The 27,760-nt window shown below is 45.0% G+C and overlaps 1 protein-coding gene across 2 annotated transcripts in view; it reads left to right on the plus strand.

Moving 5' to 3' along the window:
• Positions 1-27,760, plus strand: part of BTBD11 (BTB domain containing 11) — a 267,602-nt gene that overhangs the window by 48,473 nt on the left and 191,369 nt on the right. For both annotated transcript variants that reach the window (XM_039914090.1, XM_029078674.1), the window contains exons 2-3: positions 536-601; positions 12,195-13,325. In XM_039914090.1, the coding sequence (XP_039770024.1) occupies positions 12,212-13,325 (1,114 nt within the window). In that variant the 5' untranslated portion in view covers positions 536-601; positions 12,195-12,211. The remainder of the gene's footprint in view (positions 1-535; positions 602-12,194; positions 13,326-27,760) is intronic.

Consider the following 27,760-nt stretch of genomic DNA (forward strand, 5'->3'; position numbering starts at 1 on the left):
TGCTTGGCACATATGTGCTTAACAATATTTTTATTATTATTACTAATGTCCTTTCATTCATTCAGTAGTATTTATTGAGCGCTTACTATGTGCAGAGCAGTGTACTAAGTGCTTGGAAAGTACAATTTGGCAACAGATAGAGACAGTCCCTGCCCAATGGCTTTCTTGTGCTCTGGGTATCACCTGTAAAATGGATTTTTCTTTGTTAGGGATTTTAGCCTAAGTATCCTAGATATATTCTAATTTGGGTAATTTACATGTTGCCTATTTTAAACTCCCCCTGCAATTTCAATTAGATAAAACATTCTTCATGTTATGCTTTGCAAATCAAGTTTTAAAGTACTTTGGGATCCTCCTGGAGAGAACTGTAAGTCATTATCATTAATTATGCATGGGTTGTGGTATGCTAAGTAAATCATTTTGGTTGCTAGTAAGTATGTCTGGCTTTTTAATGATACAGAAGCTTGGGAAACAGTTTATGTGATACTGTGGGTTTTATAATTAATTTCACTGGGCTTTGATTTTTTCCTTTCAGGGAGACTAGAGAGAGGAGTTTCTGAAGTACCTGGGATGAGATGACTTTGGATAGTCCCAACAACAGGTAGCTTGAACAAACTATTTGTTTTTTGGGGGATTTTTTGAGCAGTGAGTGAGACCAAGCTTTCTTGGGATAGGTCCATATGAAACAAATTAAAACTTCATTGGAACGCCTTAATTGAAAGGGGCATAAGTTTTAAAAGTAATGAACTTCATACCTCATTGTTTGTTATTCAGTTATCTGTATGTCATTCTACATTTTTTTCACGGTCTATAGCGTTGTCTGATTTAGTAGTTTATAAAGTGCTGCGGAAAAATGTACAGATGAGAGGAAGCCACGGACCCCAGCCCACCAGGGGACCACAATCTATTGAGGAAAGGGGAGATTGGCTGTGGACACATAAAGAAAGAAGAAACAGTGAAAAAGCAAAAACAATATACAATATTAAAGCACTGTGGCCTATTGGACAGAGCATGGGCCTGGGAGTCAGAAGGACCTGGGTTTTAATCCTGGCTCTTCCATTTGTCTGCAGTTTGACCTTGGGGAAGTCACTCTGCTTCTCTGTGCCTCAGTTACTGCATCTGTAAAATGGGGATTAAGACTGTGAGCCCCATGTAGGACATGGACTGTGTCCAACCTGATTAGCTTGTATCTATGCCAGTGCTCAGTACAGTGCCTGGCACGTAGTAAGCTCTTAAGTAGCATAAAAAAGAGAGAGAGGAAGACAAGGGTGATGGTAAATTCAAGAGCTGCAAGGGCATTAGGTTCCTCATTGGCTCAGTTCAAAAGTCACAAAAGTCCAAATCAGAGCCTTCCCAAAATTCCAAGAGTTGACAAAGTATATATGCTGCAAGAGTTTCTTCTCCTTTCCTGAGCTGGAGCGGTGGCTGACAGGATATCCTTCCCCTGACTAATCTCTCATCTTCTCCAGCTTATTTTCCCATTAAGTAGGAAAGAGAACAGGTATAGAATCCCCATTTTGCAGAAGAGGAAACTGAAGCTCAGAAAACTTAAGTAAATTGCCTTACCTGTAATTTATTTGAATGTCCATCCCCGCCATTAGACCATAAGCTCCTTGAAGTCTGGGACTGTGTCTACCAACTGCATTGTACTCTCTCAAGGGCTTAGTACAGTGCTCTGCATAAACTAAGCACTCCATACCCCTGATTGCTGATGATATGCAACCACTCTCCCATGTGATAGACCCTGAAAGGAGCTATTTATTTATTTTTGGGACCGCGCCCCAGCTCAGCGCAAAGAGGATTTGAAAGTTTAATACCACTGGCAAATTTTTTTGTGGTGATGTTCTAGGTTTGTTTAGATAAGAGGCTGAGCTTAACATGAAATAAACTAAAGAAAAAAAGTCCTCCGGAGTTGTAGTGGTTGGTGTCATTATGCTTTTAGGGGCCATTTACCTGCATCCTGAATATCCATGGTAGATCACTTCAGTTGTCTGGGTACCTAGAATGCATTTGGGAGAACTGAGTGCTTCCAGGTTGCCTAGCAAAGAAAATAACTGAAAGGATAGTATTCTAAAACATGCTCTCCAAACAATTACATGTGAGCAAATAAGACAATTATCAAGGGGATTGAAAAATTGGGGAAAGATAGAACAGGGGAATTAAAATGTGAAGATGCTGAATCTATTTTTCCAAGTTGTTTTTTTTTTTTAATGTGTATGGAGGTTTTTGTGTAAAGAATTTTCTCAGAAATCCTCACATATCAGGACCCTACCAGACCGGCCTCAGGAATGAGCAGAGTAGGAGCCTGCTTGGTCTAACCTCATCTCTCGTATATCCCACTACCAACCACTTGCCCACATCCTCCCTTGGGCCTGAAACTCCCTCCCCATTCATATCTGACAGTCTCCACCCTTTATCCCTTCAAAGCGCTCCTAAAATCACATCTCCAATCTCCCTTCCCAGACTAAACCCTTTATTTCCCCTACCTTTCCTCCTCTCAGCATCAACTATGTACTTGGCTATGTACCTCTTAAAAACTTTAATGCTCACTCTACAGTACTTCTGTAAACATTTATACTCTACTATTTCCCCTATATGTAATCTATTTTAATTTCTGTCTCCACCGGTAGACAGTAAGTTCCTTGTGGGCAGGGATGGAAACTCCCAACTCTGTTGTACTCTATTTTCCCAAGTGCTTAGTACAGTGCTCTGCATGGAATAAGTGCTCAATAAATTTATTTACTTCTATGTAAATATATAGTGGAGAAGCAGTGTGGTCTAGTAGATAGAGCAAGGGCCTGGGAGTCAGAATCTCAACTCTGCCACGAGTCTGCTGTGTGACCTTGGGCAAGTCACTTCACTTCTCTGTGCTTCAGTTACCTCATCTGTAAAACGGGGATTAAGACAGTGAGCCCCAGATGGGACAAGGAGCCCCAGATGCAAGATAATCAGGTTGGACACAGTCCCTGTCCCATCTGATTATCTTGCATTTGTCCCAGAACTTAATACAGTGCCTGGTACATAGTACTTAAATACTACATATGGTATTTATTGAGTGCTTACTATGTGCAGAGTACTCTGAACTAAAAACTCGGGAGAGTAAAAGAGAATTAGCAGATGTGTTCTCTGCCCATAACAAGCTTACAGTCTAGCGGGGAAGAAAGACATTAATATGAATAAGTAATTTATAATATCATTTAAATATATGTGTATATAAGTACTGTGGGGATGGGATGATTATCAAAAGTCCAAAGGTCACAGATCAAAGGAGATAAATAACCCAGAAGGGAGATTGGTTGACAAGGAAGATGGTGAGGTGTTAAAGGAGCAGAGGCAGCTTTCTCGCTGTAGTCAGTCAGTTACCCTGCCATGATTGTTAACTTCTAACTCCCTGAGGATTGGGCATCTAAAAATCCCAGAAACTCTGGGGAATTTCTAGTTTTCCTCATTACCTCTTTTCTTAATCCTTTCCTCTCAAACCAAACTACAAATCTTCCCCCCTAAATCTTCTCCTCTTTCAAACTTTCCCCATCTCAGTCAATATCCTCACCATCCTACCTGTCTCAGAAGCCTACAACCTATGTGTCATCTTGGACTCCTTGCTGTCTCTCAATTCTCTTGTTTAATTTGCTGCTGAGTCCCACCAGTTTTCCTCTCCACTCCAAACTGCTACCACTCTGGTGCAAGCCCTGAATTGTAACTTTCCAAGTGCTTAGTACAGTGCTCTGCACATAGTAAGCACTCAATAAATACTATTGAATGGACCATATCATGACTAAACTATTGGTGTCAACCTCCTCACTGGTATCTTTGCCTCTGGTCTTTAATCTCCTTGTGGACAGGAAACGTATCTGCTAACTCTTTTGTACTGTACTTTCCCAAGTGCTTAGTACAGTATTCTGCACATAATAATAATAATAATAATGATGGTATTTGCTAAGCCCTTACTACGTGCCAAGCACTGTTCATTCACTCAATCGTATTTATTGAGCATTTATGGTGTGCAGAGCACTGTTCTGAGCACTGGGGTAGATGGTGATCAGGTTGTCCCACATGGGGTTCACAGTCTTAATCCCCATTTTACAGGTGAGATAACAGGCATAGAGAATAATGATGGTGATGATGGTATGTAAATGCTTACTATGTGCCAAGTACTGTTTTAAGCATTGGAGTACAAACAAGGTGATCAGGTTGTCCCACATGGGGCTCACAGTTGTTAATCCCCATTTTACAGATGAGGTAACTGAGGCACAGAGAAGTGACTTGCCCAAGGTCACACAGCAGACAAATGGCGGAGCTGGGATTAGAACTCACTTCCTCTGACTTCCAAGCCCGTGCTCTTGCCACTAGGCCATGTTGTTTCTCTAAATTAAGTGGCTTCCCCAAAGTCACACAGCAGACAAGTGGCAGAGGCAGGATAGCAGGCACTCAATAATTAATAAAGAAAACAAATATTGATTGGTTTCTCCCCTCTTCAAAGTATGCTACACACTCCCTCAAGAATCTTCTTCCTTTGAAGCGCTGCTCAGCACACATCTCTACCCTTCTCAAACCCGGCAACAGTCTGTCTCCCCCCGCCCCTGACCCTTTGCCCCTCCCTCTATTCAAACTAGAAGCCAGATCTCCGCTTTATCCGCAAGCAGTACAGAATCATCGTCAGATAAAGGGATATGATTAGATCCATCTAAAATCTCCACCCTTATACCTCACCCCAATTTTGTGCTACTTTCAGATGAAACGGAAAAATCCCCCTTCCCCTTTGGCAAAGGAGGAGGAGAAGGTTGTCACGTAGCTACCACTAAGGCTAGAATCTCAGTTCCATTACCTGACAAAATTGTGAACTCTTCTTTTTATCAGGGTCTTCTTCAGTCATTTATATAAAAGTGCAACTCCTCTCTTGAAAACTGATGCAAGGCTTTTTAATCCCAAAGGTGTGCAGAGATTTTCCAGGAAAAACTTGGCCTACAACAAGTTTCTTTATGAAGAAGACAGTGAGTCAACCTAAATCGGACAAATTTTTCACTAAAGTCTAAAAACTCGACCACTTGTCTGCTGTGTGACCTTGATCAGGTCACTTTCCTTCTCTGTGCCTTGGTTACCTCAAAAGTAAATGGGGATTAATATTGTGAGCCCCATGTGGGAAATGGACGGTGCCCAACTTGATTAGCTGGTATCCTACCCCAGTGCTTAATACAATGCCTGGCACATAGCAAGTGTTTAACAGATACCATAAAAACAAAACGAACAAACAAAAAAACCCCACTACTACAGTCAGTATAGCAAGCTTCTGCTTCTGCTACCTCCTTCACAGGCTCAAAATCATAAACCAGTCCTTCCTGATTGTTGTAATGTTACACTTGGAAGTACTTCAGAAACAGTTTAGTGATGTTCAGGGTAAAGGCTTTTCACATTTTTCTGCCGGTTTTGGAACGAATACTAACTTATGGAATAATTTTGAAAGTCTACGGAAAAACGTCCTCCACAATACAGCTGTTTAGGATACATCCATGTTTTTGAAGACTCTTTCTGCAGCTGTATCCTGGGGTATGCCTGTATTAGGAAGTTTAGCTAACTGCCTGATTTTGGAAGTAATGGTTTCTGTCACAATATTTGGGTAAACGATGAGAAAAGTGCAGAATACAACACTGTACAAGTAGAAATGAAGCTTTGCTGTAATCAGTGATGAAAAGGAGAAAAGGCCACAACTGCTTAATCAGCGCTGCAGCAGTACCCAAACACTCTCTCTGTGCTTTAAGTGTTTAAAGAACTGTTTGAGCTAATAAAGCTCTGAAAAGGTTTTTCACATTTAAATGAATTCTCTGAGTGCCATCCCCTCTTCCCCCTCACCCAAAGAGTTTGCTTCAATGAAACTTGATTTGAATGAGAACTTCTGTCTTAATTGCCTTACCATCTCAAGTGGCTCATTTTTAGGTTCAAAAGAAAAAGGCACCTCCTTTGTGAAGCCTTCTGAAATAAGAATGATTTCTATGAGTCCCAGTCCCAATTTCTTTTCATTGCACTGTGACACTCTCCCTGCACACATTCTCTACCATGTCATCCGAGATGGGGTAAGGGAGTCAGAAAATCAGGCCACCCAAGCAGACCCCTCCTCTCCCAGAAGAGAATGTGAGCTTCCCTCGAAGTCTGAACATCCTTGGAAGCAGCACTTTTTGCCCAGTTGTCAATGTGGCTCTTGAGATTATCTTCAGACAGAATCTTTGCTTAGGGTCACCAGCCCTGGACTTAGGTAGCGTGGCTTAGTGGCAAGAGCCCGGGCTTGGAGTCGGAAGTTGTGGGTTCTAATCCCAGCTCTGCCACTTTTCAGCTGTGTGATTTTGGGCAAGCCACTTCACTTCTCTGTGCCTCAGTTACCTCATTTGTAAAATAGGGAGTAAGACTGTGAGCCTCACGTGGGACAACCTGGTTACCTTGTATCTACCCCAGCGCTTAGAACAGTGCTTGGCACATAGTAAATGCTTAACAAATGCCATCATCATTATTATTATTACTTAAGTCCAAGACTTAAACCAAGTAAGATGAAGAAAAAAAAGGCATGTGTACAATATGTTCAGGCACATTGGCCCAAAAAAAGAGGGTTTTTTTTCCAATGGTACTTGTTAAGCACTTACTATATGTCAAATACTGTTCTGAAAGTTGGGGTAGTAACAAATAAATTATGTTGGACACAGTCCCTGTCCTGCATGGAGCTAATGATCTATGCTGGAGGGAGAACAGCTATTTAAGTCCCAAGTTACAGTTGAGGGAACTGAGGCACAGAGAACTTAACTGACTTGCTTAAGGATTAGAACCCTGGTCCTCTGACTTCCGGGCCCATGCTCTTTCCACTAGACCACTCTGCTTCTCAGGTTGAAGGTCAGGGAGAACTTTGTAAGCTTAAAAGTGACGTGTGTGTAAATTCTATTTTTTCCCATCCTTGATGTTGAAATCTGGATCCTCTCCAACCTTTGGCAGTACTACCACCCAAAGGCTGATAACCTGACCATTATCTGAATGTGTCAGCAATGCAGTGCTGTTATATATATATATATATTTTAAATAATTTAGTTGTGGGGGTGGGTGAGGAGATTTAAACACAAGGGCTGGGAGTAATCCGGTTCAGTTATTTCATACTCATTAGAACTTTATTAGGGTACTGAATCCAGTTTTGATCATTACTCTTTCAAAAAGAAAGCAAGGAATTGGAGTGGATCCAGAGAAGATGTGTAAAGGGATGGAAACTAAGTCCTATGGAGAAAAGTTAAAAGAATTGGGATCGATTAGCCCAGAGAAAGGAAATCTAAGGGTTGGATTTAAGAACTCTCTTTAACTACATGAATGGTTTTGTGAGTAGGCTGACTACTTACTTTTCATATCTATAGAGGTTTTTTTTTAACCAAGAATAAATGAGCTGCATAAAAGGAAAAGAGATTTTGTTTAGTCATAAATTGACTATCAGGCTAAAAACTCTGAAACAGGTGATTAAAAAGGTGTGGAATCCTTACCTATAGAATTCTGTATTAAAAAAAAAAAGACTTCAAACTGCTCTATCCTGGGCGGTTCAATTATTTATTGCCTGGAGGTAGGGGGTTGGACCATGTAACCTTTCTAGGACTCTCCAGCAATATGATTTCTGTGACTCTTTGATAGCAGTAGAGATGAATATGGCAGCCGAAGGGAAAAACCAAGCCACACCTTATCATATTTATCAGGTCATAAGATGTACTTTTTTTCTGGGAAATACAATTTCCTGCATCTGTGATCTGACCACACCTCCGGTTTCTCAAGAGGCTGCAGGCAAGCTACCTAGGTTGCTTCCTAAGAGAATGGGAGAGACAGATGGGTGTATTACCCTCAAATAAATCTTGCTCCACCTGAGCCTCATTCTTAAAGAATTGTTGCAGAAACAATGGAGTGTGATAGGTGATAATGATGATGGAGTCTCCGGTCAAGACTAACCATCCTGAGACAATGGGCACTACTGCATTAGAGCACTAAGATTTTTTTTTTGCTGACTCTAGGATGTTTATGTTCAAATTTTGGGCTAATTGTATGTACTAGTTAACTTGAAAATATGTCCCTTATTGCAGATCCTGAAGTTATTTGCCTCTAACACAGTGGGGTAGGTCACATTCACTGATTCTAATTTATGAAGGGTTTTGCCATTCCTTGTCAATAATTTCCTTTAATGCATTTTTGGACGGTGGGGGTTGGGGTTAGTGGTGACTTAACCAGAGAAGGAATAATGAAAAAACGAAAGTGAGATAAGATGAGGAGCCAAGACAAGGATTCCATTTTATTGGGTAACAGAAATATCCCTGACTGGTTCAATGTGTGTGGGAGGGTCTGGGTGGGGGGAATTGGTGTGTGTGTGTGTGTTAGGGACAAAGATAATGATCCACCTCTTCTCACAAATGACTCTCTCCCAGTTACAAGCATTATTCATACCCTGACTAGACTACTGTATCAGTTTCCTCTCTGGATTCTCTGCTTCTAAACTCTCCTCCCTCCAGCCTATAATACACTCAGTAGCCTGCATCATCTTTCTAAGACGTCATTCAGTACTGTTTCTCCATTCCTCAAAAACCTCCAATGGTTACCCATTTCTCTCCACTTCAAACAGAAACTCCTGACCACTGCCTTCAAGGTTCTCCACAGCTCTCTCCCTCTTACTTATCAGCCCTCTTCTCCTGCTCAACCTAGCCTACATACTTTGCTCATCTACACTCATTTTCCTAGAGTGCCTTGCTCTCAACTCTCCCACCAATAATCTCTTGCTCACACCCCCTCCTCCTGCTTGGATCTCTCTTCCCCTTCAAATCCATCAGACTGCAATGTCCCTATCTTTAAAGCCCTTGTAAAAAAAAAAAAAATGCATCTCTTCCAGGAGGTTTTCCCTGATAAAGCTTCTCCTTGCCAGACAGGACAAATTGGGGAAGATAAATGGGGGTAGAAAATGAAAGAGCCTAATTTGCACCCTCAGGAACTAAGAGACTCCTCTCTGATATGTACCTACAGGATTTAAAGGCTGAGGGACAACTCTTGAAAGTCTTCATAGAGACCCAGCATGTTTGAGGAAGGTTTAATACCCTAACTCTGTAACTTCTTTTTCCCCTCTCCCCTTCCCCTACACATTTTTTAGTCCAATTTGTCAGCCCTAGTCTAAGGGATTTTTGAATCATTACGATTTCACATGATGGGTTAAAAAAAAAAAAATCAACCCCCAAACCCCCAAGCATCACATAAAGAAGAATTAGATTGTAAACTCCTCAAGAGCCAAGGACATGTCTTTTATTTCTAGTAGTAATGACATTTATTGAGTGCTTACTGAGTGTCATACACTCTACAGCAAGCAAAAAGGAGTTCAGAGGGTATTGGAAACAGAGAGACAAAATCATTTATGGGCAGTGGGAGCATTAAGAAGAAAGATCAGAAAAGTAGTTGCACCAATAGGCCAGGATGAAATGTCAGAATAAATTATTGTAGGTACAAGCACAAAGGCATATACACAGAAACATAAATGCTGATGATGAGTATAAATGCTAGAGGTGGCTTTGGAGGTTTTTTTTTTAAATGGTACTTATTAAGCGCTAACTATGGGCCCAGGCACTGTACTAAGTGCTAGAGTTGGTGTGACTTGGGATGTTGGGAATGCATTGGGGGTGGATTCCTGGGGGAGGTTGGATTTTTTGGAAGGCTTTGATGGTGAAAGCTGAGGCCTGGTGGATTTAGGTGGGGAGGGAGGGATGTAGTTCCGAATGGGCTGTGGAAGTGGTGATATAGGGGAGAGGGAAATAGCATGAGCAAGGGGTCAAGGGGCAGGAGAATCGAAAGCAGTTAGGGTCAGGTGATCCTGGGAAGAGAGAAAAATGAAAGCTCTGTCTTCTCTAGCACTTAGTACAGTCCTCTGCATACAGTAAGCACTCTATAAATGTCATTGTTGTTGGTGATAGAACAGTGTTGAATAGCTGAGGCACAACTAACCTTATCAGTAGCCAGGCCCTCTAGCCTACTGTCCAAACTAAATTTGGGCACATCCCATACCCTCCGTGGTCTGAGGGGAGGGTAAGGCAGCAGCCCCTCCTAGGGAGTTGAAAGGAGACAAGAAACGGACCTCTAGGTTGTGGGTGGGAGCTACTTTGGATGAATTATTGTGGATTAGTTGCATTTACAGCTGCTCCTGCTGCAAGTGCCTTTTTCTATATGATCGGTTTCCTATTTCTGCTCTGTATCTGGAGAGACAGATCCTGAAAAAGGCTCACCCATTACTTCCTATTCCTGGAACTCAGTTGTTCATTGTGGGGCTGTGTTTGTGGGGGAGAGGTAGACACAGACTATACACCCAGATTATTAAAAAAAAAAAAAAACCAAAAAACCACAAACGAAAAAAACCCAAAACCCGAAGGTAAAAGCAGCACTGAAGTCTGGATGAGAGAAAGTATGCTTGTGTGATGCGTGTGTATGTTTTCGCATCCTGAAGGGGGTAGCAGGGGAGCCCAATACACTGCAAAACCCAAATAGGCAGCACCAGCAGCAGCGCCCGTGGATTTCCCCCACGAATTTTTGAAACATGAAACTATCCTCTTCCTCTTGCGAGGAGGGTGGAGCAAAAAAAAAAAGGGGGGGGGGAGAGAGAGAGAGAGAGAGAGAGAGAGAGAGAGAGAAGAAAGGAAGAGGGAGATCACTATTACTTGCCTGACTACTTTTGTTCTGCTGCCTCCCCGTTTTAGACTGTGAGCCCGTTGTTGGGCAGGGATTCTCTCTCTCTCTCTGTTGCCGAATTGTACATTCCAAGTGCTTAGTACAGTGCTCTGCACACAGTAAGTGCTCAAATAGGATTGAAATAATGAGAAAGATGGGGAAAGGGAGAAAAGAAAAGGGGAAAGGGAGAGAGAAAGGGGGAAGGAAGAAAGAAAAGAGGGGAGAGGGAGAGAGACAAAGGGGAGAGAGAAGAAAGGAAAAAAGAGAACAAGTAAAAAACAAGAGGGAGAAAGAAGGGGAGAGGGAGAAAGAAGGGGAGAGAAGAATAAAGAAAGAAGAGGGGAGAGGGAGAGAGAAGAAAAGAAAAAAGAACGAGAAAAAAGCAAGAAGGAGAAAGGGAGTGGGAGAAAAAGAAGGGGAGAGGGAGAAAGAAAGGGGAGAGAAGAATAAAGAAGGGGGGAGAGGGAGAGAGAAGAAAAGAAAAAAGAATGAGAAAAAAGCAAGAAGGAGAAAGAAAGGGAGTGGGAGAAAAAGAAGGGGAGGGAGAGAATAATAGAAGGGGAAAGGGAGAGAGAAAAAGGGGAGATGGAGAGAAAAAAGGGGGGAGAGGGAGAGAGAGGAAAAGAGAGAGAAGAAAAAAAAAGAAGGGGAGGGAGAGAGAAAACGCGGGGGGGGGGGGAGAGGGGAGAGAAGAAAAAAGAGAAAGGGGGAGAGGGGAGAGAGAAGAAAAAAGAGAACGAGAAAAATGAGAAAAGGGAGGGGGAGAGAGAAGAAGAAAAGAAAGAGAACGAGAAAAAAGAGGGGGAAGAAGGGGAGAGTAAAGAAAGAAGGGGATAGGGAGAAGGATGGGAAGAGGGAGAGAAAGAAGGAAAGAGAGAGGAAAGGGGGGAGAGAGAGAAAGAAGGAGGGAAAGAGGGAGGGAGAGAGGAAAAGAGAGAAATGATGATGCTGTCTTTCTATTGGCTGCCCCCGCCCTTCTTTCCATCTGGCCCCCCGCCCCCTCCACATCCCGCCCCGGCGCTGGCGGGCTCGGCCGGGCTGGGTGGGGGTTGCGGGCTCGGTTTTGCCGCTGCCGCGCTCCAGTGCAGTGCGGGGCAGGGCGGGGCAGTGCGGGGCGGGGCGGGGAGGGGCGGGGCCGGCCAGGACAGGGACCGGACGGGAGCGGACACGGTCGGGGCCGCCGCGGGGGCCAAGGCCGGACCGTCCGCCTACTTGGGCTTCGCAAGGGCGAGGAAGGCGGGCCAAGAATCGCCTGGCATTCGCTGCCCTCCGCCCGCCTCCGCTGCCCGTGGCCCGCGTCGGCGGTCCGAGGCGCTGCATGCGCCCAGCAGACGCCCTTCCCCGCGGTGCCTCGAGTGGAGTGGACGGCGGCCGGGCCGGGGGGCGGGGGGCGCTTCCCCGGCGGGGTGGTCATCACCAGCATCCTGGTTATTTATTATTGTTGTTTTCCTCCTCCTCCTCCTCCTCCGGCTCCCCTCGTCCTCCCGGCGTTGCAGCATGAAGTGCAGCAGCGATGGCCAGGAGAGGTAAGACGGCGCCGAGGACGCTGGAGGACCTGACGCTGGACTCCGGGTATGGTGGCGCGGCCGACTCGGTCCGCTCGTCCAACCTGTCGCTCTGCTGCTCCGATTCCCAGCCGGCCCACCCCTATGGGGGGACCTGCTGGCCGCGTCTAACTGGCTCCATGCCCAGCCGGCACAACAGCTTCGACACCGTCAACACCGTCCTGGTGGAAGACCCGGAGGGGCTGGACTGCGCGGGGCAGCACTGCCCCAGGCTGCTGCCCGACCTCGACGAGGTGCCCTGGACCCTGCAGGAGCTGGAGAGCCTGCTCCTGCGCCAGAGGGAGGCCCGGCCGGGGAAGGGGTCGTCGTCGTCGTCCTCGTCGTCGTCGTCGTCCTCGTCGTCGTCGTCGTCCGGCCCGGCCCGGGATGGTCCTGCCGGGCTGCCCCGGGACGCCCTGGCCCGGCTGTCGCTGCTGGTCAGCCGGGCGCTGGTGCGCCTGGCCCGGGAGGCGCAGCGGCTCAGCCTGCGCTTCGCCAAGTGCACCAAGCACGAGGTGCAGAGCGCTATGGAGATAGTGCTGTCCTGGGGGCTGGCGGCCCGTTGCACGGCGGCCGCGCTGGCCGCCCTGTCCCTCTACAACATGAGCGGCGCCGGCGGCGACCGCTTCGGCCGGGGCAAGTCGGCCCGCTGCGGCCTGACCTTCTCGGTGGGCCGGGTCTACCGCTGGATGGTGGACAGCCGCGTCGCCCTGCGCATCCACGAGCACGCCGCCATCTACCTGACCGCCTGCTTGGAGACCCTCTTCCGCGACGTCTACGGCCGGGCGGCCGGCGCCGGGCTGCAGCAGCCGCCCCCGGGGCAGCCCTCCCCCGGGCAGCCCTCCCCCGGGCAGCCGGCCCCCGGACAGCCGCCCCCCGGGCAGCCCCGCGGACCGTCGGCCGACAAGGAGCGGGACGCGTCCGGCGGTGGGAGCCTCGGCTGCCCCCCGGCCCCCCTCCAGCCCGCCCACGACCCCCCCAGATTCAGCCTGGAGACCCTGGAGCAGACGGTCTCCAACGAGCCGGACCTCTGGGGGCTGCTGCAGCCCTACCAGCACCTCATCTGCGGGAAAAACGCCAGCGGTGAGTGCCCCGGGACCGTCCCTCCCTGCCCCAACCGGGCCCCCTCTCCTCCCCTGTCCGGTCGTTCATCCGCTCGGTAGTATTCACTGAAAGCTTGCGACCTTTCAGGCGCTCAGTACAGTGCCCTGGCGCAAGGCAAGCGCTCAGTGACATACTCTGGACTGAATGTGCGGGGCACTGCGCTGAGCGCTCAGTTAAGGTCGAGGAGGGACGCCGGGGGGAGGCCGCAGTTTCGGACCCTTTGGGAAGCGGGGTGGGGGCGGAGGGACCCTGTGTGTGGGGTGTGTGTGTGTGTGTGTATGTGTGTACACATCCCGGCTGTCTACCTTGTGTGTGGTGTGTGTGTTTCTGTTTTCATCCCGGTTGTCTACCGTGTGTGCTGTGTGCGTATGTTTTCATCCCGGCTGTCTACCATGTGTGTGTTGTGTGTGTTTCTGTTTTCATCCCGGCTGTCTACCAGGTGTGTGTTGTGGGTGTGTTCATCCCGGCTGTCTACCAGGTGTGTGTTTGTGTTTTCATCTCGACTACCATGTGTGTGTCGTGTGTGTTTCTATTTGCATCCCGGCTGTCTACCATGTGTGTGTTGTGTGGGTGTATGTTTTCATCCCTGCTGTCTACCATGTGTGTTGTGTGTGTGTTCATCCCGGCTGTCTACCGTGTGTTGTGTATGGGGGGGGGGTGTGGGTTGTCATCCCGGCTGTGTAGCCGCCTTCCCCCCCCCCGATCGTCGTTTTGACCTTGAAAAAACGTCGACTTGAGTAGGGCCCGAGGAAACGGTGGGAAGGGAGGGATGGAGGTGGAGAGGTGGAGAAGGCCGCAAAAAACCGCATCCCACCCCCCAGCCTGCTCCTCCACGGGGGGCGGCCAGCCTCCACCGCAAGCCCTCCGTCTGGGACACTGCCCGGGGTACCTTCCCTCGGGCTGCGGGAGGGCACAGTGTGGCTGTCATTGTGAGAGCGCAGACTGGTTGCAGAAGTGCAGAGTGTGTGGTTGAGGGAGTGCTGAGTGTGTGTGTGTGTGTGTGTGTGTGATGGTGAGGGTGCAGAGTGTGTGGTTGAGGGAATGCTGAGTGTGTGTGATGGTGAGGGTGCAGAGTTTGTGTGATTGCGAGAGGGCAGAGTGGATGGTTGTGGAAGTGCTGCTCGTGTGTGTGGTTGCGAGAGTGCAAAGCGTGGGGTTGCCGGAGGTGCTCCTCGCCTGTGTGACTGCGAGAGTGCAGAGTGTGTGGTTGAAGAAGTGCTACGTGTGTGTGATTTGTGAGGGTGCAGTGTGTGTGGTTGAGGAAGTGCTGCGAGTGTGTGTGATTGCGAGAGTGCAAAGTGTGTGGTTGCGAGAGTGCGCCTCGCCTGTGTGATTACGAGAGTGCAGAGTGTGTGGTTGAGGGAGAGCTGAGTGTGTGTGTGTGTGTGTGTGATTGTGAGGGTGCAGTGTATGTGGTTGAAGAAGGGATGTGTGTGTGTGATTGCAAGAGTGCAAAGTGTGTGGTTGAGGGAGTGCTGAGCGTGTGTGATTGTGAGGCTGCAGAGCGTGTGGTTGCGGGAGTGCTGCGTTTGTGTGTGTGATTGCGAGGATGCAGAGCGTGTGGTTGCGGGAGTGCTGCTCGCCTGTGTGGTTGCCGGTGTGAATAGTGTGTGGTTGCGAGAGTGCACAGTGTTTCTGGCGGTGGGTGTGCTGCGCATCTGTGTGTGTTTTAGCTCCCAAGCAGTGGGGAGGAACGAAGGTTTAAGACCTGAGAAGATAGGGCAGTTCTTATTGATTTAATCCACTGGAGGAGCTTTTTTGGGGGGTGGCAGGAGGTCCTAGAGATAGGGGTAAAGTCAGAGATGAAAGAAATAATTTGGGGGGAGGAGAGTTGTCTTTTTTTGAGAGAGAAATCTAGCTCACTGGCGGTCCTCACGGTCTCAGAAAGCCTGAGCTAGACACTTCAAAGCTTGAATTTTCCACAGGAAATGGCATGAGGGTAACCCGAGATTCCAAAAACGAAATAAAACTTTGTTACATATTCAGCGGTTTGGCCGGGGGTTGTGTCGTTGGAGCCGAAATGTAGTCTTTCTGGACAGATTTCATTCATGTCGCTGCTTGTTTCTCCCGTAGGTTGGTACACAGATGCAACGTGCCGATGCTCTAAGTGTCTGAGAGCGTGTGTGTTTAGAAGCAGTTTCCCTCAGAAAATTCTCACTAAAAAGGTTCTCTCACTCCGTTTCTGTAATCTTTGTGTGGCGAGGAGGGTGAGGAAAGCAAAAATCCCGGGAGTTTGTGGTAGGAGAGTTTGCTAAGACCCGTCACCCAACTTTACGACTCTAACCCCTTTCCTTCCCCTCTCTGCCAACGAAATGCCCATTTCCCTAAGGCCACGAAATAAACTCTTGACGTCTTAGACCCTGGTCCAGTGAAGTCCTGGGAGAGAGGTGGTCTATGGCAGGGGTGTACGTTTATGCATACATCCACCAACCCCAGGGAGAGTGTGATTCACAAATATAACATGCCACAAAAGGCAAGATTTGAAATAGGAAAATGGAGCTACAACTCCAAGATGCCTGCTGCTCAGTCCTGCTGGGTGAGGTAAGGGGCACAATTGCTTTCCCATTTTGACATACTCTAATAAAAGACCCTCAGAACTACAATACGGAGGGTCACTAGGGACAGTTGTGGCCCAGGGTATTGATTCTTTTTCTTTCTCTTAATTATTTTGATTTTTATAATGATCCACATCATCCTACAACAGTTTTGGGTGTATGTGGGGTGTGTGTGTGTGTGTTTTTCTTAAAGCAACAACTGAAGAAATGAAACCACACTCAGTTTGGTCCATTTCAATGGGCTTTGGTTTTGTGTGTCTGCCGTTTCAGAGCATTTTTTTCATCAGGAGTTTTATTTGGTCAGTTAGTTTTATGTTTTGAACTCCCTTGGTGTCAGCTTAGTTCTGGACAGCATCTTAATTTCATTTTTACCTCTTTAATCTCCTTTCTCTGGTTTGGGGTTTTTCATTTCCACTTTATTTGTTGGTTTTCTTAATCTTATTCTCCTGCTCTGTTCTGTGCCCTATAAATATGCACCTCTCTTTGGTCTTACACAGACCTTAAATGGTTGTAGTTTGCAGCTTTCTTCAAGGTGACCCATTGAAAGAAATCCCCATTTTAGGCAGTATAAGTTTTCAATGTCTTCAAGTAGAATGGATTTTTAGTGGTTGCCCCTTGATGATGATGATAACACTTCAATCATTTATAGTTTCTTCCATCCCAGGATCTCAAGATGCTTTCTGCAGAGTAATTAGTAAGGATGTAGATACCTCTTTTCTGACACTTCTCAGTTGGCATTTAGGTCTTTTCCTTTTTTCTTTCCTTTGATCATCTCGTATTCTTATTCTAAACGTTAGCATTGTAACTTTCTCTTACAATTTGATGTCAGTAGACTGTCATGGACTGAGTTGGACCTGGGATGACATTTTAAACTCTAGCTTCTGAAAAGCAAATGATTTCTTTATTAATCTATCATAACTGTTATTTCATCAAGGAGGGTGCTGTTTTCCACCTCATAATTATGAAATAATTTTTTTCATTTGAGCTAGTAGAGGGGCACTTGTGTGTGTGTGTGTGTGTGTTTTCGGGGGGGGGGGGTGGTGGTTGGCTTTTATTGTGGGGCCCAAGCATTCCTGTTGTTTTAAGTTTGTTAGTAAACAACATAATTAGAGAGGGAGAAATGGCCTAACGACCTGGACAGAGGAGGAGTCAAGCACTCCTCTAATTACAAGTCTGTCATTGACTTGCTTTGTGACCTTTCAGACAGTCATTTAATTCATTTGTGAAATAATAACAAGAGTACTGATGTACAATGGAGGGAGATTTGTATGCATTCCCTAATTACAGTGTAAATAATTTAGTAAGGAGAACATCCTAATGATAACAGCAATAGCACATACCCAAGTTGGATAAATTCTGTTTTGTAACGTGTTGGTGCACATTTAAGAAATGAGTTATTTAAAGTCATTTTCCCTGAGGTAGTGAGGAACGTATTCAAGACACTCCTCATAGTGATATAGTTGGTGTTCTCCCATCAATTCTAAGGAGGTAACTATTTGTAAGTAGAGTCGGATAAAAGGTCATCAATAGCAGCTTGACAATTAATTCCCCCTGGTATATATTATACTTCGTATCAAAATAAAGGCTTTTCTGGAAGGGTAGGTAAGCATAACTTGTGCCATATCCAGGTTTTAAAAATAATCATATGAGAAGCATATTGTACTAACTGAAGTTTCTTGGATCTAATCACTCAGATGATTTCGGGTTGACCACAGGTAGTGCTCCGTACATCCAAGATGCCCTAATGGCTTGCTGAAACCTGAAAAATATCATTCCTTTTTTTGCTAATGATACCAGAAGGAGTAAGTACTTGAAAGTAGAGGAAATGCCCCCCTTCCAGATACAAAACCAATCAGTGGTACTTATCGAGTGCTTACTGTGGACAGGATGCTGTACTGAGCACTGGGGAGAGTATAATACAACAGAGTTGGTAGGCCCCCTCCCTGCCCACATCGAGCTGACAGTCTAGAGGATGTCATCTTTAGTCCTGCAGCCTTCCAGGTACTTCATTCCTTTCATTCAAAACTCATTCAAGTTCTGAATTCCATGCAGGAGTTGGGATTTTTGCTCTGTTCTGTCCAGTACTGACTCATCAGCTGGGCAGCAAAATGCTTTGTTCACGAAGGCACAGGTGGGGCATTTCTTTGCTGTTTCACCTTCTACTCCTCTTCCTAGTCTTTAACCTGAATTCCTGCTGTTGCTGCTTTTACTGCTACAGTGAGTTTATCTGTCTCTTAGGAGTTTCATAAAAAACTAAATTTCTGCCTGTGGGTGCTTCCTCTGTGATCTTGATCAGAAGGCAGGTGTGATCTTCAGAAGGCAGAGACACACGCAGAAGGGAGTGTAGAGGAAGCTTCTCGAAGGCAGCGGTCGTGCTTACCAATTTATTGTACTCTCCCAAACACTTAGTACATCGATCTGCACATAGGAAGTGCTCAGTAAATACCACTGATTGAGTGGGGAGGTGGGGACAAGATACCATCTAGGAGGCTGTCAGCTCTTCACAGGCAAGGACATATGTCTTTTATTCCTGTTAGATTTTTTTCTCAAGGATTAGGTACACTGCATTGCATTCAGTGGGGTCCTGAATTAGGCCTACCCGACCACGGGAATGATTGAGTCCCCACTGAGTTGAATGCATGTGGAAGATGGACAGATTCACATATCTGCCTGCCAACAAAGGAAAATTCGAGAGCTGGGCTAAACTTAAGTGGTCCATAAGAAGTCAGAAACAGGTTCAATCATTTTGTTCCCTGATGCTCCCCAGCTGTGGAATTGCTGCTGCAGTGTTGGGAGAAGTGGGGGAGGGGCTTCAGGGGATATGGGGCTCACATGTGCCAGGCATAATCACGACAGAATCAGAGCAAATGAAGGAGCAATATTAATGAATTCAACAGTTGCTCTGGCCCGGGCTTTCTTTCATTCATTCAGTCGTATTTATTGAGCCCTTCCTGTGTGCGGAGCACTATACTAAGCGCCTGGAAAGTACATTTCAGGTTCAAATGGAGCCCACAACGGGCTCACAGTCTAGAAGCTTTCCATGTTCCAAGCACTGTTCTAAGCGCTGGGGGTAGATACAAGGTTATCAGGTTGTCCCACATGGGGCTCCCAGTCTTAACCCCCATTTTACAGATAACCATAGGGATGATTTGGGAGGGAGAGGAAAGGAGAGTAGCGCAAGAGACCACGGCTTTAGTCAGAGAAAGGGTTTTTTTTTTCATGATCGCAGTGAGACATTTGGAGAGAAAAAGGCCCCAGCCTTGGGCCACCCACTGACATCAAGATGGACCTGGTATCTTTTAGACTAAGACCTACAGTGGACCGAAAGGATCAACGAGGAAGAAAGATTTGCCTCGAGAGAGGATGAGATCTGTGCTCAGCATCCATGGATGAGAACAGGAACAAATAAGAAAGATGAAAGGGGGAAACAAGAATTGAACGGCTTGGTTTTAAGAAGAGACCAAGGCAGGGGAGGATTCAAGGTGAGAAGTATAGGAGCTTTTTCTTAAAAAGTCCCTAGCTTCTTCCTGATACACAGAAATAAAATGAAACCTCTGCCATTTACGCTTCACTGCTGCTGTTTCAATTCCCAGACAGCATTTCTGAGACAAGCATGGTTCATGGCAGTTTAACACACACACAAGCACATGCGCACACGCTCGCACACACCCATACAAAAATGCCTGAGCCAAAGGGGCATCTCCCAGTGGTCATTCCAAGGCTCTCTCATGTGTCTCCTTTCTGAATGGACAGATACCTGTCTGCTTTTCTGAATTTTTCAACATCGGTGTAGACAAAATGGGACCCCTGGAAACTTCGGCTCATCCCAGAGCCCTTTCAGGACGCACTGTATTTGTTCTTCACATGTTTCCTCTAGTTGTAATACTGCCTTTGTGGATCTCAAGTCATTTACCTCACAAGAATGAATTAAATCTTATTTAAATAATGATAGTCATCATCATGGTGGTGATAGTTGCTAAGCATTTACTATGCATCAAACACTATATTAAGTACTGGGGCAAATTCATGATAATCAGGTCGGGCACGAATTTTTAATCTCGCAAGGGGCTCACAGCCTAAATCGGAGGGAGAACACGTGTTGAATCCCTCTTTTACAGATGAGGAAACTGAGGTCCAGAGAAGTTAAAAGTGACTTGCCCAAGGTTACCCAGCAGGCAAGTGGTAGAATCCAGATTGGAACCCACATCCTCTGATTTCCAAGCCCGGGCTTTTTACAGTAGGCCAAGCCCTTAAGAGCTCTTTGATATTAATACACCTTTTTTTGAATGTCAATATACAGGTCTGGTAACAGAGTTAAGAATGCCCTGCAAATCAGTGGACAAGTAAGAGGTATACCACAAATCCTGACTCCTAGTCCTACCATTGAGCAGTACTCTCCCCTAAATCTTGGCTCTCCATGAAAGACAGAAAAAACAATGCCTTGTCACTTCTTTGAACTAATAATTTTCAGCCTAAGAGGTAGCTCCTTATTTTAATTGAAATCCTTTGTGTCATCTTAGTAGCTGACAAGTCTTCAGCTTGTCTTATCAACTCAGATTTACTGAAGGATAAGAAGAAAAGCAAACAACTTCTTCCCTACATATTTATATGTCTAAATAGCTATCTTTCATTTCTGAAGATACTATTGCCCGTGAGATCCAATCTTTAAGTATAGGTGTGGCTGAAAGGACACAGCATGTGCTTGTAAAAGCAACCAATCATCCCCACACACCAGTCACATACGTTCACAGATGTACAGACATGTTCAAGAGGCAGAACAAGCAATTTTAGTTGAAGCCCCACTGTTTAGTTTGCTGAAAGAATTGGACCTTAGACTTATCACTGTTTTAAAACTTGTTTAAGGTATTTGTTAAGCACCTTCTGTGTGTCAAACACTATTCTAAATGCTGGGATAGGTATAAGTCGATGAGGTGGAACACAGTCCCTGTCCCGCATGGGGCTCACAATCTAAGTAGGAGGGAGAACAAGAATGGAAGAACCATTTTACTCTTGAGGAAACTGAGGCACAGAGAAGTTAAGTGTCATGCCTTAGGTCAAACAGCCAACAATTGGCAGAGCAGGTGGCAGAACCGAGGTTGAAACGCCGGTCCTCTGATTACCAGACCCTTGCTTTTCCCACTAGGCCACGCTGCTTGGAAATCCATCAGCTTGTTTAATTTTTCCTCAAGTTTTGCTCAGAGTAGGACTTCCTGTAACTATTTTGCTTTTTATCGGAAACCACTCTTATGGGTACGTTAAGAAACGTGCACTGTTATCAAGCTGCTCTTAATATCAGTAGGGAGGAGTGGCCTATGTCAGCGTATACTTACGAGTAGCGAAGCCTGGGGAAGCAATAGCATAGCAAGTGAGTCGATTGGCCTGCCTGACCTACTTTGGGAATCCAGGAGGGGCATGGCTATCGTTCAGTTAGAATGTGCTCATGGAATATCTTCATGTTTTGAACCCTGAAGAGTTCCAAGTTTAAAGAAGTGACATGGACTTGGCTTTGAAATTTCTCCCACTGTAAAGGAGGGAAACAAGATGGATTAGCATGCAGTCAACATAAATAGGATTATGTAGTCAATAAATAAGGTATGGATTCAGGGAATTTCAAATACTTAGGGGAGTAATCAATCAGGTTTTTAAAAATTGGGGCAAAAATAGGTCATTTTAAAAATTTCAAAAAATTTGGGGGTTTTAGTTATAATTCATATATGACATCTGCATCCCAATTGTCTTTCTACTACTAGTTCTTTCTGATATCTTCAGGTGACACAAACAGATAAATGAATGCATGAATTGCCAACTACCCGTTGACATACATAGCAAGGGTAAAGTAAACTAGCTTAATTTAGGGTGTTGGATTCCATTGTCAAGCCAAAATTTAATCATTTCATCTAAATTGTGGTTTGAAGGTGAAGGTTTACACCGGAGCAAGATGGATGGTGACTCACAGGAGGTATGAGCTCAAATTTAAGCAAGCCTCAAACTCATCAGTGGGAAGGAGAGAACCCACCTGCATTCCCCCCACCCCTGTTTTTATAATGATTCAGGGGAGTTTAAGTTGGGATAAATAAGATAAAACCCTATTATTCCACCTCCTAATAATTAGTTCAAGTATTTTAATAAGGAGTTGAGAATGAGGAATCTGTCAGGTATTGTACCTGGTAGAGTTAGATAATAGATTAAGTTCCCAGGGCTCCTTTTTCCCTTCTGGGGAGGTTGGTACTTGTTCAGTACCTATTGTATGTCAAGTGCTGTTCCAAGCACTTTGGTAGATACAAGTTTATCAGGTCCCACAATCCCTGTCCCACATGGGGCTCACAGTCTAAGCCTGTTAATTTTGTCACTAATTCTAGATATTGGAAGAGTGGAAGAATGTGTGCTCCTCCTAAGAGGAGAGGGGTTCTACTATCATCCTGTTCCTGTGCATCTAGCAAGGTTATTTAAATGCTAGAAAGGGCAGAGGTAAAGTGGATTATGGAATGTAAAGTGGGTAATATTCTCTCACAAGCCCAAACAGGTGATTCCAAATATGCACCTTGAAAGATAAAGTAAGCAGTAAATACCAGTGATGGATTGACTGACTCCTCTACCCAAGCATCTCTGCTTGTGCATTTCCTTACTTGGAATGTAGTGCTCCTCATTTGATGCCTTACATGGTGTGAGGGATTATAAAACACTAACTCAACTACTGAATAGTAGTTTCCAATTGTTCTCTTGTGAGGCTGAATCTAGTAGGTACTGCAGCTACCTTTCATCATCATTATTATTGTTGTCAATAATAATAACAATAATAAGTATATTTGTTAATACATGTCAAGGATTGTACTAAGTTCTGGGATACACTCTGGTCAGATGCAGTCTTCCCACATGGGGCTCAGAGAACAGCCATTGAATCCCCATTTTATAGATGAAGAACTTGAGGTACCCAGAAATCAAACCATTTGCCCAAGGTCATCCAGCAGGCAAGTGGCAGAGCTGAGAGTTTAGAATCCAGGTCTTCTGACTCACAACCATGGGCTCTTTCCACTTGGGCAGGGAATGTGGCTGTTTGTTATATTGTACTCTCCCAAGCACTTGGTACAGTGCTCTGCAGACCGTAAGTGCTCAGTAAATATGATTGACTGACTAACTTTGATCCCAAATTAAATAGAACCATGAATCTGCCTGTCAAAGGTGAGGCAAGAGTCTACCCAGTTGGGAGTGCCCTTTGTGCTAAAGTTATCATTTACCTCTCAGGAAGTTAGACATAGGGCAGCAGCATGGTCTAGTGGATAGAGCATGAGCCTGGGAGTCAGAAGCACCTGGGTTCTAATTCTGAATCTACCACTTGTCTGCTGGGTGACCTTGGGCAAGTCACTTAATTGCTCTGTACCTCAGCTACTGCATCTCTAAAGTGGGGATTAGGACTGTGAGCCCCAAGTGGGACATGAACTGTGTCCAACCTGATTATCATGTGTCTACCCCAGCACTTAGTACAGTGGTTGGCACATAGTAAGTACTAAACTGATGACATTTAAAAAAAAAAAAGCAAAACTAAACAAAAAAACCCAGACCTAATAGGTGGAACCCATTGAACAGAGAGGAGAGCACCTAAGAGGGGATTATCCATGTTTGTCCAGGCCCTCATTGTGTAGAGAAGCACCTGGCCTAGTGGAAAGAGCATGGACGCTGGGAGTCAGAGGACCTGGGTTCTAATCCTGGATCCATCACTGTGAGCCCTTGGGCAAGTCACTAAAACTTCCCTGCCCCTCAGTCTTCTCTTCTGTAAAATGGAGATTAAAAACTCTTCTCAGACTGTGAGCCCCAGGAGAGACAGGGACTGGGTCTGGCCCGATTATCTTGTATATTCCCCAGCGCTTAATACTGTGCTTGGAGCATAGTAAGCACTTATCAAATATTACAGTTATTATTATTATTAGCTTCGGTTCTGAGACAGTTACATCAAGGGCCACCCAGAGTGGTGGTGGATTAGTACAAGTTTGGGCAATCCATTCTTAGTTGCCTTTAACTCTCCAGGATGCTCCCTCCTAAAAGAATATCTGTTGTCCCCTAAGGGAGTTATTTCAAGAGGTTCAGTCAATCAATCAATTGTATTTACTGCGTGCTCACTGGGTTCAGAGTACTGTACTAATGAAAAACATGAAAACCATGTGGCTTTGTTTCCACATTTTTACCTAAGCTAAAGTATTAAACCTACTCTACACATTCTTTGGTCTCCAGACTTCTTTTAACTATGGAGAAATATCAGTTGAAATAGTCTTTCTAAATACAACTTATTTGCTTTTCTAGAAGTTCACAGACAAATCTTTCTGTTTTCAGCTGAGAAGAATGCTGTTATGGTCTTAATCACTCATCATGTTGTCCATAAAGTAAAATGAGTTTTCTGTGAAAATAGAAGTGGGAGGTTATTGATCACACACTCCATGAATCAAGGGGAAGTTTGTTTTCATTTGAATAGAATGAGGTGAGGTATTTGTTATTACTGCATTTTGGTAACAAGCAGCTATTGTGTATATATATGCTTATGTATCAGTTTAATGGAATGGACTGGGGTCAAGTATGTATCATAATTCCATGCCGAGGTCTTTGCCAGCAAGGATTTGTTTTATAGCTTGCACAAATAATATACACATATTTCATTTTGAAAGCAATCTTTCTGGTAAAAGCATTGCATTTCCTTTGAAGAAAATAAGAATTTCTTACAAGTCAACCAGAGGCAAGTCTTTTTTTTTCTTCCCTTCATCTGGGACATACTTTCAATTGTGAATATATTTGGATTAGAAGATATGTTTTCTTTAGCTTGTTATGGGCAGGGAACGCTTTTGCTAATTCTGTTGTATTGTACTCTCTTAACCACTTAGAATAGTGCTCTGTACGTAGCGCTCAATAAGTACAATTGATTGATAGGCATTTAGAGTAGATATCTGGAAATCTGGTAGATTAAAACAAAATTATGATGCAGTTTTTTGTATCCATTTCAGTGATGTCTGTTTCCTAAGAATGTCTGGTACCAGTTCTTACAGTTGCAGGATCCCACCAAAGTAGGGAAATATCCAGGGTATTGCCATTAAACATCGAGGAAAACTAACGTTGTAAACAAACCACTGGCCCAACAGATTTTCCTCCCAGGTAGCATGTTCCCAATCAGCTTTTCAAGTTTAACAAAGTGGATTTTTTTAAATGTAGGAATTTGGTGAAGGGGAGTGTCTCGTTCATTCAACGTGGGGCCGTGCAAAGGGCTGTGGAGAGAAAACTTGTGTTCGTTGCCAACAATGAACCGAGAACTATGTGGCAGAGAATCAGAGCAAGCCATGCTTCCACACGCCTGAACAGCCCCACGAACAGCTCTGCCTTATAAGAGTGACGGGGGGAAGAGGGGTTAACCTAAATGTTTGCTAGAAGAATTAGATCGATGGCCCCGTCCATCTCAGTTGCCATCTTTTGTAACTGCAGGTATGGCCTTCCAGGAGGAGGCAGCGAGAAAGTTCCAGAGAAGAGAATTTGGGGGGAGAACCCAGTTTTCTCCATTAGGAGTACTCTGGGAGTGAGTTGGTGCTGGGGTTGGTTTGCTGCAACTGGCTCAAAATTGTTTAGATCTGCTGGAAAGACCAACCATTTTTATCAATCAGTCGTCTTTATTGAGTGCCTATTATCTGCAGACGGGCAGTGTTCTAATACATAGGCACTAAGCGATCTGGTTGCCGGGTCAGGGCCCAGAATTTTTTGGGATGGCAGGAAGGGTCACAAGAGCTACAAGTGAAGGGAAAGGGAGAGGAAGAAAGAATGGTTCTGTCCCATTTTCTCCCTTTCTGAGCTCTACTGCTTCCAAGTGCTTTGAGGCTGGAGCTGAAGATTGTCTGGAAAACCACATGTCACTAGGGATTGAACCAGGGAGAAGCTCTCTAGCTGTGGGCCCTGTGGTCCTGAAAGAGGGTCTCCACGGACTGGAGATGGGTGATTTTAAAAGACAAGAAAGAGCCTGAGGGCAGGGGGGATTTGTTGAAATGAGTGGATTTCAGGCTGCCGCTGTTATCTCTCCCTAGCCTCCCTTCTGATACCCCTTTTCTCCACTGCAGAATATTCCAGCATGGTTCGGATTTGGGGATGAAAATGTAGAGACCTCAGTTTGTTATAGCTTTCGCTATGAGCTACTAAGTTTTATCAGGGGTCTCAAGGAAAAAGAGATAGAGAGCGTGTAGAGCCAGTCCTTGTGAGTCGAGTAAAATATTGGCAGATACTTGGGAAGGAAAGAGAGCCCACAGTTTAGGGAGAGTCGCCCTTTACAAAATTCTGACTCATCACAGTTAGTTTGCCTTAATGTTTATTTTCATTACTGCCTTTGGACAGTAAGCACTTAATAAATATCATTGATTGATAGAACATGACTGCAGATTAAGGCTGAAAAAAGAAGCAGTGTGGCAACTGGAAAGAGCACAGGCCTGGGAGTCAGAGGACCTGGTTTCTAATCCTGCTTCTTCCTTATCTATAAAATGAGAATGTAAATCCCTGTTCTCCCTTCTACGTAGACTGTTAGCCTTATGTGGAACAGGGACTGTGTCCAACTTGATTGTCTTGTGTCTACCCCAGCACTTAGTACAAGGATTGGTACATAGTGCTTAAGAAATTCCATGCTAATAATAGTTGTTGTTGGTAACTAGATTGTGGTGTGGCGTTGTAAGAATTGGACATAGTGGTAATACAAGTTTTCCTTAATGTCGAGAGGTTAAAGAATGCAGTCCTTGCGTTACAGGAGAACTAGAGGAGAAGTAGTGTGGCTTAGTGGATAGCCATGGGCCTGGGTGTCAGAGGGACCTGGGTTCTAATCCCAACTCTGCCACATGTCTGCTGTGTGACCTGGGGCAAGTTGTCTAACTACTGTGTACGTACCTCAGTTACCTCATCTGTTAAGTGGGAATTAAGACTGTGAACCCCATGTGGGACAGGGACCGTATCCAATCTGTTCAGCTTGTGTCAACCCTAGAGTTTAGTATAGTGTGTGGCACACAGTAAGCACTTTAACAAATACCCCCCCACAAAAAAAAAAACCTGAATGTGTCTTGAATCTGATTCTCTTTTTTGGGCTCTAAGCAAAACGGTGGAGAGACCTTCAGTATTCAATCAATTAGTTGTGTTTATTGAGAGCTTACTTTACTATGTGCAGAGCACTGTACTACAGCTTGGGAGAGTACATTATAACAGAGTTAGACATGTTTCTTGCCCACTACTAGCTTACAGTCTAGAGGAGGAGGCAGACATTACTTTGGACTTTGGACTTTGGACATGTACATATCCATAAATTATGGATATGTACATGAGCTTGAAGTCTAGAGGAGGAGACAGACATTAACATAAATTGTAAGTATGTACTTAAGTGCTGAGGGGTTAAGGGGTGATTAAAAGGTGCAAATTCCAAGTTCAAGGGTGACACAGAAGGGAATGGGAGAAGAGGAAATGAGGGTTTACACAGGGAAGGCTTCTTGGAGGAGATGTGCTTCTAATAAGGCTTTTAAGGTGGGAAGAATGGTCATCTGTCAGCTGCGAAGAGGGAGGGTGTTCCAGGCCAGAGGCAGGATATGGGCGAGAGGTTGGCAGTGAGGTAGACAAGCATTCAGAAATCTGTGGATGGGGTTAAGCACAGGAATATGAATGAACAAATGAATGACAAAGTAGAGGAATTCTCCTTTAGGGCTGGATCTTGTAAGAAAAAAAACGCTAGTTTAGCCAGTTCATATGGAATTGAGTTACTGCCTTCTGGCTGAATCCAGTGGCAGCTTCTTCATGCGAATCCTTTTTTGACCATCGGATGACCTTAATTGCTGTCAGCTATTGCCTCTTCCTTGAAACTTTTTTTGG

This window comes from Ornithorhynchus anatinus, chromosome 14 (genome assembly GCF_004115215.2).
Source record: "Ornithorhynchus anatinus isolate Pmale09 chromosome 14, mOrnAna1.pri.v4, whole genome shotgun sequence".
Lineage (NCBI taxonomy): Eukaryota > Metazoa > Chordata > Mammalia > Monotremata > Ornithorhynchidae > Ornithorhynchus > Ornithorhynchus anatinus.